At 42.1% G+C, this 14,055-nt stretch overlaps 1 protein-coding gene across 1 annotated transcript in view; it reads left to right on the forward strand.

The window, feature by feature from the left end:
- Nucleotides 1-1,482: 1,482 nt before the first annotated feature.
- Nucleotides 1,483-14,055, forward strand: part of RAPGEFL1 (Rap guanine nucleotide exchange factor like 1) — a 71,043-nt gene continuing 58,470 nt past the window's right edge. The window contains exon 1 of the mRNA XM_014074096.2: nucleotides 1,483-3,030. Within this exon, the coding sequence (XP_013929571.2) occupies nucleotides 2,613-3,030 (418 nt within the window). The 5' untranslated portion in view covers nucleotides 1,483-2,612. The remainder of the gene's footprint in view (nucleotides 3,031-14,055) is intronic.

Consider the following 14,055-nt stretch of genomic DNA (forward strand, 5'->3'; position numbering starts at 1 on the left):
GATCTGGGGCGACAGCGCGCATGCCAGCAGAGAAGGCTCTGCATGCCCTGGCACATGTGACATAGGTTCGCCATCATGGTCCTATGGGTGTAGAATTAGAAGCAATCCTATTGAGATATAAAAGGAGATATCCAGTCTTGGAGACAGAACCCGGGCTACGATTTCTTCTCCATCAAGGGTCACTGACTTCCAAGGTTTTCATAGAGTTCAGTCAGCAGAGAAGAATAGGCCAGAATTGAGGATCTGCTGGATCCCCAAACCCTTTCATGCCTTGTCTTGCTGTGTATGCCTGAAACATTTAATTCAGCTCAAAAACTAATTCAGAAATATTTCTACATGCAATCTGACATAATTTTGCTTTAATGAAAAAAAAAAAACAGAAGGAAGCAGGAAAAACTTTTCCTTCCTATTTCTGTCCTACTTATTTTCCCTTGATAGGAGTACTGCAAAAGTTTTATCAGTGTGTTCTTTCTTCAGAATACAGGTAGTCCTTGACTTACAGTCATTCAAAGTTACAACGACAATGAAGAGTGACTTCGCTCTTTGTCACAAAGTTCCCAAAGCCATGTGTGATTGAAATTCATGCACTTGACAATGAGTATGTATTTACAATGATTGTAACATCCCAGGGTCTTATGATTGCCCTCAGCGACTGTTCCAGCAGACTTCCAACAAACGAAGTCAATGGGAGAAGCTGGATTCGCATGGTTTGCTTAACAATTCTGGCAAGAAAAGTCATAAAACGGCTGTGATTCACTTAACAATGGCACTGCTTAGCAATGGATGTTCTGTTCCCAACTGTGGTCATTAGTGGAGGACTATGTGTACTCACATAATTTGGATTATTTTGTAATAATAAAATAAGAACATGAGGCAAAATGAATAAGCAAACAATAAATAGCCAAGGACAATGATTTAAGATAAAGGATTAACTATAATTACTTAAACAAGAACTGTAGTTAACACATTGACAAGATCAATATGGCAAAATAAGGTGTGTGTTTTTTAAAAAAGACGCATCTTTGTAGCTCACATGTACAGTAAAATGAAAGTGCAAAATAAATGTTAAGTTCTATTCACCTTGTGAGAATTCTGATACTTCTGGTCACATGAAGATACCTCCCTAAAGCCTGGAGCAGAATGTATACATTTTGGTTCTATGATGGATTAAGCAGGAAAAACAGGTCAGGTTAATTTTTTCCAGGATTAGAAGGTTCAACATACCGGTTTTTAAAATATGAACTGGTAACATATTAAAGGCCATGTGGTACAATGAAGGCAGAATACTTAAGTTTGCCAGTGCAATTTTGTGCTGATGTAAACTGCAGTGAAGGAAAATGGTGGACCAACTCTGTTTATACCAGAAACCTGTGGTGCAGTAGTTGTTTCAGGCTACAAACATTATGCACACACTTTAAACAAGATGAAAGAATTGTTGGCCTAATGCTTTTTTGTTCATCTAATAACTCATGGAACATAAGTGAATTAAAACATACTGACCGTTCCACTTCTACCACCCCATGACCATAACTGTATCAAGATCCATAAACTCGAATGAAGTTGGTAGTTGAACAACCTGATTAAGTCACCTGAACAACTTCAGGTGATGGAGGAAGAGGAGATTTTAATTCCATTCATCGTCCATGATCGAGGTGTGTATTTTGGCCCCACTACTGCACGCAACAAGTGCAGGCATAAAAGAAAAAGAGAGAGAACAAGAAAAGGGGAGGAGGAAGAGAAGAGAGGGGCGGGGTTTAGAGCCGCCTTGTTACTCTCCTAGGGTGAGGGAGATCTGGAGGGAGAGAGAAAGCCGGCTGCCGATTCGCGACTCTCGCTTCATTTTACGCCGGGAAATACGAAGCAGGAGAAAGGGGTAGAGCCGAGAACACCCCCCGCCCGCAAACTCCCCTGCAGAGAGGCAGGCTTCAGCCCACGCTCCTGCTGCTTTCAGTGCCTGCCTCCCCCGCTGTCATGAGCATCCATAAAGGAGGATCCCGCCTGCAGCAGCAACAGCCTGGCGAATAGAGAGCGTACCAGACGCCCGGAGTGGGAAAGGCGAGGGAGACGGGGCTGCAGTGTGGCGGCGGCGGGGAGATCCGACTTGCAAACGGAGCTCCCCTCATCGACTCCGGGAAACCCTACTCGGTTGAGGGCGCACGCCTCTCTGCGCTAAGGACAGAAGCGGCGGCGGCGGCGAATCCTGGCAAAGAAATTAGCCAGCTCGGCGCTGCTGAGGTGGTCAAGGGAAGAGAAGTCGCCTCCCTTCCTACCCTTTCTACTTCTTCGTTTAGCTCGGGGAGGGGGGTCAGAAAGAACAGGTCCCTCGAATTGCTTCCGTTGTGAGAAGGTTTATTCTGCTCCTAAATCCCTTTCCACGTCCAGTAAAATTGTCTAAAGCTGCGCCTCCCCTTTCGTTCCTCGTTCTTGCCCCTTCGCCAACATCGGGTATAGCCATGACTGTTTGACCACGCATCTTCCCATCACCTCCCTCCAGCACGCCAAGTGGGCACCCCTGATCTCCCATTTTGGCCTAGGTTGAGAAGGGCGCATTGGATCAACCCTCGTCCTGGGGCCCTGCTGCGCCCTTGGGTGCCCCCGCAGTGGCCGGTGGGATGAAGCCTTTGGAGAAATTCCTGAAGAAGCAGGGTTCTCACTTGGCCGCCCGGGCTGTTCCTGGTTCCGGGGGGCAGTTATCTCGCAGGCAAAGCGTCTCCAAAATCCTCCTGCCTGGATTTCTTAAGGAGCCACCTGAAGATCTTACTGAGGGAGGCACGGAAACCACGGGCGATGGCCGTTGGCTGGAGTTGCGGCCCCCCGATTCCTCTCTGCGCTCCCCAACATCCTTCTCGTCGGAGGAGCTTTCCCCAGGAGGTGGCGGAGGAGGCGAAACCCAGCTCAGTCCCGAGTCGGTGCCTACTTGCTGCTGGGTCCCGTTGGCAGAACCGGAAAGCCCCGATCGCTTAGTGGGGAGGGTGCTGGAGAGGCTGGGAGGGGACTCGACAGCCCCTCATGGACATGGCTGTGGAGCCGGTAAGGGATCCACGTGTGGGGCTTGGGGTGACTGCCGCCAAGGTGGGAGTGGGGACAATAGTTGCAAGACGGGGAGGAGGGGCTACTGATCGGGCAAGAGCAAAGGGGATTAAAAGGTTATGGACAGGGTTGGGGGCTCATGGTGGGAGTCTTAGCTAGATCAGCTTCCTTCAATTGCAAATAAGAAACAGTTTGGAATGTCAGGGGTTGCTAGTCCCAGTACACATAACATCATAGGGAAGGGGGTGGGAGAGTGTCTCTGTGTATGTACAAAGTATTTTGTCTTTTATAACTGCAGCATGCCCTTCCTAATATCTAAAATTGAATCTAGCCCTTTCAAAGCTTTGATTTCAAGGTCATGTTTTTCTGGATGCTCCTCCCTTTCTTAATGCTATTGGGAAGAATATGTTTGGGGAGTGGAATCAGGAATATAATGGTCCCCCCTCTTTCAAAATGTTCCTTTGGGTTATTTGATTTCCATCTTTTCTCTTTAGTTACCCCAGTTAGTGGGAAGCAATGATATGGAGAAATAGGTCTCACATCATGATAGTGGAAATTACTTGGGAAGCAGCAGAAGAACAGATTAGGAAAAGAAAGAAGGTATCTGTCACCTTCACCTTGTTCATACCTAGATGGTGACAAACATAGGAAGCACCATACAGGTAGCATTTTTCTAATGCTGGCCCTAAATAGGGAAGATATACTTCCCTATTTAGGGCCAGCATGGGTGATGGTCATTATATTGTTGGAGCTAAAAAAAAGATTGCTTGCTTGCTCTTGGTGTGGCCTGCCTTCGTGTGTGGACTGCCCAGATCTGAGGATGAGGTCAGATCAACCTTCCAGGGAACTGTGAAGAAAAAAGAAAATGAAACTTTTTAATCCCTTTTCCCTGTAACAGGATGAATGTGAGCTGTAAGGGTTTTAAAGAGAAAGATCAGTTTGGGGCTGTGGCTGAATGCATCCTTGCTCAATCTGTGTGCATTGGATATATTGGTATACAAAACCCATCACTTCTCTCAGCACCCTCATCAGAATACATCTCATACATGCCAGGCTGTGCAAAGTCTGGCTTAGTATGAGATATTGGAAGATGTTGAGTGTGAGCTCTAAATCAAAGACACCCAATTTGAATCTCAGCTCAGTTGCAAGTGCAAAATATGTTCCTGTGTCAGTTATACTATCGTCGTATAGTATAAAAAGATCCTGTGATTTTTCTTGCAGTTTTGTAAGAATAATTGTTGGAAGATGTGGGAGGGACTTTGAACTCCCTAGCAAATGTGCCATATAAATAATCGCTTTTTGTGGGTTGAAAACTATTTTTAGTAGCTCTCTGTGCAATAACCTCTTGCATTATAAAAACTTATTCTTTCATTGTGGGCTTCAAAAAGAGTGACTTGACTGGTTACATGTGATGCATAGATATTATTTAACCTATTATCAATCAGAAAACTGTATATGGAAAGTGAAAGATCCTAAGTTTAGGGATTTTCTCCTCCAGGCTATCAACCTAATGTGAACATGTAAGTGGATGACTAATGCAAACTTTAAATTAGTAAGAGTTTGTACATTTGCAATATTATTTCAGTTGTGGTTTGATAAATGAGGAGCTGTGGTGTGATACTTACAAAAAAGAGGCAAGCCTTTGGTTGCACAGGTGTGGCTGCCATCTTGACATTTTTTTTACCCTCGCTGCAGACATCACTAGGATCAACGGAGGTGGGTGGGGGATGGGTAGGAGTCAGTTTTGGAGCAGGAATACAAACCAGGCTGGTTCATACCTGATTATATACTAGATAATTCCTTTGCCCTTGATAGCTGGCTACTGAATGTGTAAATTGACTGCATCAAAAAAAAAATCAGAATGATGAAAAGTTCTCTTGAACTATATCTTTAATGGTTCACTCACACACAGTGGTTGGTACTGGATAGGCAATCATCTAAAGATGTGCAGTTATATGAAAGGCAGGATATAAATCTAATGAATAAATGAAGTGAAATGTGATGATTAAAAAATTACAGATTAAAGTAGTGGCAAAAGGCCCTTTTGTTTTTCAAATGCAGTACCTATTTCTCAATTAGTAGACTCATCCCTTTTATTAATCCACAATTTCCTTCTAGTTTGTTGAGTAAAAGATAACTAAGTGGGTTTAGGCATGTTGAATCATAAATTATGCTTTATAAATCACTGTTTGTAACGAAAATCATATTGTGGAATTAAAACTGGAAAGGATTTATAATTTACATGTACAGGTAGTCCTTGAGTTACAACCACAACGGAGCCCAGATTTTTCATTTTATGCTGTTAAATGAAACATTTGTTAAGTGACTTTGCCCCATTTTATGACTTTTCTTGCCACAGTTGTTAAGTGAATCATTGCATTTGTTAAGTTAGCAGCATAGCTGTTAAGTGAATCTGGCTTCCCCATTGACTTTGCTTGTCAGGTTACAAAAGGGGGGTCACATGATCCCAGGACACAGCAATTGTCATAAATATGAGTCAGTTGCCAAGTATCTGAATTTTGATCATGTGACCATGGGGATGCTGCAACAGTTGTAAGTGTGAAAAATGGTCATAAGTCCCTTTTTCAGTGCCTTTCAAACGGTCACTAAATGAACTGTTTTAACTTGAGGACTCTCTATATTACTAATACATTTTCAAAAAAGCTTGCAGTCAATCTACTTCCTTGTGTATGATTCAATAATACGTTGTATGGGAAAGTGTTCTTATTTCAAGTCAGCACTTGAAAGTAGCAGGGGTGGAGTCTGTTTTTGGGGAGGGCCTGAGTACTCTTGCCAAGTCTCTAGTGCTACCTATACAAGCATTAAATATACATAGGTTTTTGAACCTCCCTCCCTGTCTTGCTCTGTGGGCTTGAATGCTATTTTGAATGTGTAGGGATGCAGAAAAGGATCTGCAAAGGAAAGTTCATTGACAGTTATGAAAAATGATTATTCATAATTTCATTCATGCTCCTCCATGAGAGAACCGTCTCTCAATCCTCAGGTGTTCAGGGCTTCTCATCTGTATCCTCATGTCAATCCTGTTGATAACTTTCAATCCACAAGTTATCCAGATGTCCAGAGGACAATCGTCGGTGCTTCAAACGTCTCACCACACATGCTTTACAGAATTTTTCTCCCACCTGATTGTTCCTCAGGTATTTGGGGATATGTAATTGCCAGAATATACTGCCATTTTGGTGGAATTCTGGAAATTGGAATTCCAATGTTTCTGAAGGGACCATATTAGAAATCCTTGAAATATATCTAGTATTTCTGTAGCAAAATAGTCAAAGCTCAGAATTTTTCTGAGAACTCTGATTATATATATTATTTTGTCATTAAACAACACTAAATTATCATCACTTGATCAATCCTAAATAATCAGCAATTAATCAACCAATTCGGTGAAGGCCATCAGTATCTGTGGCATAGTAAGACTGAAATAGGATGTAAGTTAGATATTTAATTCATGATGTATCCATACCAGATCTTTTGGTTCTATCATAATACTTATAACAATATAATTGTTTTATTTCATTCTAACTTGTTTTTCCCCCCAAATTTTTAAATGTTATGGAATGATAATTTCAATGTTATATTTAATTGTTTGTTAATGTCTGGGGGTGGTCTAAATCAGGGGTGGGATTCTACCGGTTTGGACTGGTTCAGGTGAACCCGTAGCTCTGATGATCAGCTGGGAATGAACTGGTTCGCCCTGACGATCAGATGGGTCCACCTGCACTCCCACCCGTGCTATTTTCCTACCTTTATCTTCTCAGCTGATTTGTGTGGCAGAGCAGATTGCTCCTCCGAAGAAACCCAAAAGTGAAGATTTCTTCAAACTGTACACTTGTGCACAGTACACATCAGGCGCAGGGGCGCGTGAAGCGCAAGCGAGCACAAATCGCACAATCACCAAACCAGTTGTTAAACCAGGAGGATCCCACCACTGCTCTAAATGGTATTGAATCATACTACAGGCAGTCCTTGACTTACAATAGTTCACTTAGTGACTGTTCAAAGTTACAATGGCACTGAAAAAAGTGACTTATGACCATTTTTCAGACTTATGACTGTTGCAGCATTCCCATGGTCACATGATTTACATTCAAGTGCTCGACAACGGACTTGCATTTATGACAGTTGCAGTGACCCAGAATCACGTAATCCCCTTTGGTGACCTTCTGACAAGCAAAGTCAATGGGGAAACCAGATTCGCTTAACAATCCTGTGACTAATTTAAGAACTGTAGTGATTCACTTAACAAAAGTGATGAGAAAAGTCATAAAATGGGGCAAAAGTCAAATTTCTCACTTAGCAACATAAATTTTGGGCTCAATTGTGGTCTTAACTTGGGGACCACCTGTAGTCTCTTTGATGCCTCCTGAAATGCATAAGAAGTGGTGCTATCATAAAGTGTTATCTTCTGATGTGAAATTAATTAAGCTAAAACAATATACTAAAATACTGGGTCTCCTCATCCTTGTCTGTGTGGTAATGAAATATTTAATGTGTTCAGAGGTGGTATTCAGCTGGTTCAGACCAGTTCGCCAAAACCAGTAGCAGAAATCGCGGGTGGGCCCAGCCACCCATCTCAACTCTATGCCATCCTATTTAGGCACATTTTTGAGGCCAAGGCGCGTGTGTGAGCAAAGTGCATGCGCGGAAGGCCAGGCGTGCGTGGGGCAAACCGGTGGTAACAAAACGTGAAACCCACCACTGATGTACATGACTTAAAGTCAACTATTGATATGGTCAATTTTATAATTTTTACAAGCCGAAGTTATGGACAAAGTGCTTTGGGTTATTTGGCCATTATTTATATATGTTTTACTTCGGAATCTGTTGCGTTTGGAAAAAAAGGGGGAATCTTTTGTAGTATGCCAGTATTTTTCAAATTTGGCAACTTTCAGATTCGCATATCTTTAAATTGCCAAGTTTGAAAAACACTGTATTATGTCATATTTGAAAATTTCAAACCATTTCATGAAATTAGATATGAAAAAAGAGGCTTCATTCAAGTAATGAGGGTCCACAGATACAATTAAAAAAATCTCAAGTGTACAAATCTCTCTCTGCTTTGCCCATCCATCCTTCTTTAAACGCTAATTCTTCTTCAGACTGAGGTCTTGGTCTTCATCCCTAATTTGTACCAATACATCTGAGGTATGGGTAAAGCACATCTTCTAGGCCAGACATGTCCACAGTCTGGCCCGGGGGCCAATTGCGGCCTGTTTTTAAATTTCGAGCTGCCCGCAGTCTCTTCTCCCCACCGGCGTCATTTGTTTAGTCTTTCATAAATTAGTTTATTTGCATTTAATGTTACTGGTTCAAAGAATGTCAGACTGAATGGTCGGCCCCATACATTTTCACCTCACTAAATCTGGCCCTCCTTGCAAAAAGTTTGCACACCCCTGTTCTAGGCCAAAGATCCACTGAGAAGCTGTTTTCAATGGCTAGACACAATTACAATTGTGAATCGTAAAAGTGATATTTTAGTCTGTTTTAGCCTGTTTAGTAGCCCCCTGAGCAAAATCAGTGTTATCCATTCCCATTTTATAAGTTCACCTTTTTGTAAAGAGAGTGAATATTCTGATGGAATTTGCAATTCAATATATATATTGAGAACCAGTTGTGGTGAAGGAGCCGAGGTGGCGTAGTGGTTAAATGCAGCACTGCAGGCTACTTCAGCTGACTGCAGTTCTGCAGTTCGGCTGTTCAAATCTCACCGGCTCAGGGTTGACTCAGCCTTCCATCCTTCCGAGGTGGGTAAAATGAGGACCCGGATTGTTGTTGGGGGCAATATGCTGACTCTGTAAACCGCTTACAGAGGGCTGAAAGCCCTATGAAGCGGTATATAAGTTTAACTGCTATTGCTATTGCTATTGCTATTGCTATTGCTATTGCTATTGCTATTGCAGGGGTGGGTTTCAACCGGTTCGCGGCGGTCCCTGTGAACCGGTTGGTCGGCGAACCCGGAAGTAAGTAACTTCCGGGAACGGCGAAGGGCCCACCCGCCCGTCCGCGCTCCTTACCCGGTTTTGATGAGTTCTGCGCTTCCACGCATGCGCAGGACGCATACAGCGCCTGCGCGATCCTCCAGGAGCAGCTGGAGCATCGCACAGACGCTAGTACGCATGCGTGCACCGCACGCGTGCATGAGGACGCTGCCGGCCCCGTTCCAAACGAACCGGTTGGAACGGGGCAAGAAACCCACCCCTGTGCTATTGCTATTGCTAAGGTGCTGGTCTAGAAAGCATAAACCTGAATTTTAAGCCTTCTTAGGCAAGCAAACTGCTGGGTGGCTTTGAGGCAGTCATTCTCTCTCAATTCAGCCCAGCCAACCTCACAAGGTGGTTGTTGTAGCAAAACAAAAAGCAGAAGCATTATGTATGCTTACTGCTTTGAGATGGATAGACAGACAATTATCATAAACACAGGTTGATATATCCCCAGGTTAGGGATGGCAGGCCTAATAATTACGGTATAGTGTTTTCGGGGGGGGGGGAATCAATTTTCTGGGGCGTGAAATCTATTTTCTGGGGGAAATATAATTGTTTATGTTTATAATTTTGCTTTACAAAGGAAAAATTAAGAACAGAACAAAGAAAGTAAATAGTTAACATTAAATAAATCTAATATGGCAGGTTATTTTTTTAAAGGAAGAACTGTCCCTTATAATTATGCATGGTCACTAATAATATGCACAATATATACTTACAAAATAGAATAATATAAACTCTTATTTCTTAGCATGCACAAAATGTCCTCATGTTGTCAGTCGCCTGTCCCAATAAATCATAAACATTTGTGGATAAAAGGAAGGCAAAAGCTAGTCAGCATCTGTGAGGTCTAGCATCTTCTTTGATAATATTGAATGTATGTATTGTTTCCAGCATAATTTGAAACTTGTGGTAGATCTTGGTTTAAAAATAGGCCATTGAGGGAATATAAATCAGATTAATGAGGACTTGATTAAAACATTCCTTTCACTTCTGTTGAGAACAAAAACAGGTAGGTGCAAACTTTATCAAGGTACTTTACAAAAATGGACTTTGGTTTTAAATCTTGCATGATAGCAAAACAGATTACATAGCCCCGAGTTCCTGGACCTCTTTGTTAATCTATAACGCCAGTCCAGGGCCAATTTTAGGTAGAAAACAAAATATGATCAAGAAAGGCCCAAGCTGCATGGTTAGGGGAGGGGGAATTTGACATTATTAATGGATTCATCCATTTCATGTACTGGCTGAATTTTTAGATATAACTGGGCGTACATCCCCCACCCCAGAGCAATTTGGAATTTGTAAAACTTTATTCTTGAGTTACGAGTGTTTCCGATAGAGTTCCCTTGGGAAAAAATATGAGCATGCCATGTCGTGCATTTCAAACCCCATAGACATATCATCTTGGAGGAGGCAATTGTTGCAGATACCTTTACTGGTATTTTGTGGGATACAATACATTTTTCACCCTATTTATTAGTTAGATTTATAGACTAACTTTCCTCTAGATGTTCAGAGCAACCTACATGAGAAACCCCATTTATCTTGTTACAACAACCCAACAACAATAGGTTGGTTGGAGAAAGAGTGACTGGCCCAATTTTCCCTAGTAGTTTTCGGTGACTGCCAATCTGAAAGATGGCAGTTGTGGCACTGTAAACCAGTGCCTGCCCACTGCTTTTGTATCTGCATCAATACTGCTCACATGTACAAAAAGAATGGGGCTTGGTCACATGACCACACCTACCATCTTGCAGATTTTGACATGTTCTTCCCCTCTTGTTAGACTATTTTTTAGTAGCTCTCATTTGTGAATTATGAGTGTTAGCTTAATATAGTGCGAACCCAAATATAGTTAAGCAAGGCATAGTTTAGGATGAAATAGGAAGACAGTCTACAAATGCATGTATTTCTAATCGGCAGCTGGGGTTACATTACAACTTTTTGTCTTGGTATAATACCAAAACTCGTCAGTTAATGTCAACTAAAGTGTAAAATGTCTGAAAAAAAGGAGGGAGGGGGAAGAACCTCCTGTGTTTAAGTTGCCACTAGTTGATATGAAAGTTCTGCCTATGCTGGTTGATTTGTGCTGCTCATTCACACAAGTGATTTCCATTATTTGAATGACTTTAATTCAATGTGTTTAGTTGACCACAGATGTACTAGCACGAGTTGTATTAGCACTGTGGTTGGCTAAGTGGATACCCCCCCTCTCTCGCACCCCCCATTTAAATTTGACTGAATGCCACATTTGTTGATGAGAAATAATATGACTGAGCTTGCTTGGTTTACTTACTTAATACATCTGTTTGCTTTGCAGAGACCAGTTTGCATTATATTTACTCTTCACATATGACATTCTGTGACCGGGATTTCATAATCTAATTTTTAGGGGAAAAAAATAATTCGTGGAATTAGTTAATCTTTTTATTCTAATTAAGGTAACTCATAACAGAACATTGTAATATGCAAAGTTCCTGTTCAGGGACTTAACCAGCCAACCACATTTTCTTGTTCTATTCTATTTCTGTTATGCTTTTCCAGTTTTTTATTAACAGATATTTATGATATTTACACAATATACTAAAATTAGGAAGATTGTTCAGTGGGGGAGGCCATTTTACACACACACACACACACACACACACACACCGCTGCATTTTAAATAAGATTTAAGGATCACTGTGTTGTGCGATCTGTGATAGCACAGTTTGAGGTTTGTAATAACCAGAATTTCTAATATAACTAAACTTGTATAAGTCAAATGATATCAACTTCAGATTGAATTAACCTAGTAAACTTTAAATCTTAGCTAAAGTGCAACTTATGATGGGATAAAAAATATTTGGCTAAGTATATCATGTGAATGTGGTTTGCAAAGGCCAGATTCACACAGCATGTTAAATGAAATCTAAATATATAGCCCATAACCCAATATATAGCCCAATATATGAACATAGTGAGTTAGTATTCAAAAAATTTAACAGAGATAACCTCTAATGGTGTTCTTTTTTTCTCCCCTAAGGAGCGTGGCAGAGTCCATATACTATATATGTATTTGAGAACTTCTGAATGTTCACAGATACTTTTGAGGCTGGTAAATTGTTATCACAGCTACCCTGAGAAGTAGAAACCTGTTTTTAACATGTTTAAATCAAGCTGAGAACCAAAGAACTACTATTTTGTATTGCAGCAAGTCTTAATCTTTATTTCCTTTGTAGGGCAACTGGCAATTAATTGTGGTGTTAGGACAGAAATGTGTGAAAAATTGTACTTTCTATTTTTGCCCAGGGTTCTCATAACTTCTATTACTGTTGGTACGAGTGAGATGACTCAAATCAGGACATTTGCTAACCCCTGATAGAATTCTAGATAATTCTCTCCATAGTGAAGGGGCCTTTTCTCCCCTAGCCCTACTGTCTAGGTCGATGATGGCAAACCTATGGCATGCATGCCAGAGATGGCATACAGAGTCCTCTCTGTGGGCATGCGTCCGCTCGCCAGCTGTTCTGGTTTCTCGCACACGTATGCACGCCGGCCAGCTGGTCTTCACATGTGCTGGAGCTCTGGAAATCCAAAGACCATCTGGCTGGCACACACATGTGCACTGGCCAGCTGGTTTTTGAGTTTCTGGGGCTCTGGCGCATGTGTTCTAGTTTGGGCACTCAATGCCGAAAAGGTTCACCATCACTGGTCTAGGTTCTCTCATTGGATATGCTGCTGTGCGGTTCCACCACAAAACCACGTTCGACTAAAGCGCGCTCGATGAAACCGCGTAGCTGATGTCATCACAGGGCGACAACAGCGCGGAGACAGAAGCACGCTGTAAACACTAACCCTAAAATTAACCCCTAAACCTAACCCCCCTAAACCTAATCCTAAACCTAACCCTTAACCTAACCCTAAACCTAACCCTAACCCTTAACCTAACCCTAACCCTAACCCTAACCCTTAACCTAACCCTAAACCTAACCCTAAACCTAACCCTAAACCTAACCCTTACCTTAACTTGAATCGGCTTGCTTTCAAAGCGCTATTTAAAGCGCCCTTCTTTCTCCGCGCTCACTGTTGTCGCCCTGTTGATGACGTCAGCGACGCAGTTTAATCGGGCACGCTTTAGTCGAGCACGGTTTTGTCGTGCCACGCTGCTGTGCTTGGGTTGAACACAGACATTCTGTGAAACACACAGATTCTACATACAGCAAGAAACGGGGGTGGAGATGGCTCCATGCTGAACAAATCTGTTTGCACTGCTTGTTTAGTAATGCTTTACAATTTGTCTCTACCTTTCTGTGACTGTGGATCAGAGCTTAGAAAAGCTGCCAGCACTCTAAATTATTAGTCAACCTTATTGAAGGCAACCAGCCATATGTGAAGCACAGGCAATCCTTGACTTACATCCATTTTTCCAACAAATGTTTGAAATTATAATGGTATTGAATGGTGTAGATACAGCCAGTTGCACTGCATTATCGGGGTGTGATTTAAAAAGCATTATAACCCTGAGCTGGTACAGGCGGCTTTTCTGACCATAATATAACCCCAGCTTACGTTATGTATTTTTTATTTAAGACATGGCAGGGACTGGCATGTCTGGGGTTCAGGCTTGAACCCCAGCAATTTCCTTTTTAGAAACTAAGCCATGCTTAACAGCATCCTTTCCTGATGAAAATTACCTCTTTCTCATGCCTCTTTGTTCTTCTCCACGATCAGTGCCATTGCCTTTGTAAGAGGCAGTTCCTCTAGAGCTCCCGTAGCATTTGCTGTCAGTTCATGTGAATCCAGTGATTCTAGTTTTCGGCTTCCCACTCCAACCGCTGGAGACACAGTCTCCTTTCATGTTGCTCTCTCCCTTAGGATATAATTATATGTGTGTGTTATCCTCCCCCCTTCCCTGAAAAAAAGAAAGAAAGGAAGGAAGGAAGAAAAGAAACGCAAGGCCTGTGTGCTCTTGATGGCTGACTGAAATATTTGCACAGGCCTGCCCTGCCTGGGAAAAACTGGGAGCCAAAGAGAT

Source organism: Thamnophis sirtalis, unplaced genomic scaffold (assembly GCF_051295495.1).
Source record: "Thamnophis sirtalis isolate CommonGarterSnake01/CBP01778 unplaced genomic scaffold, rThaSir2_p1.2 scaffold_4, whole genome shotgun sequence".
Taxonomy (NCBI): domain Eukaryota; kingdom Metazoa; phylum Chordata; class Lepidosauria; order Squamata; family Natricidae; genus Thamnophis; species Thamnophis sirtalis.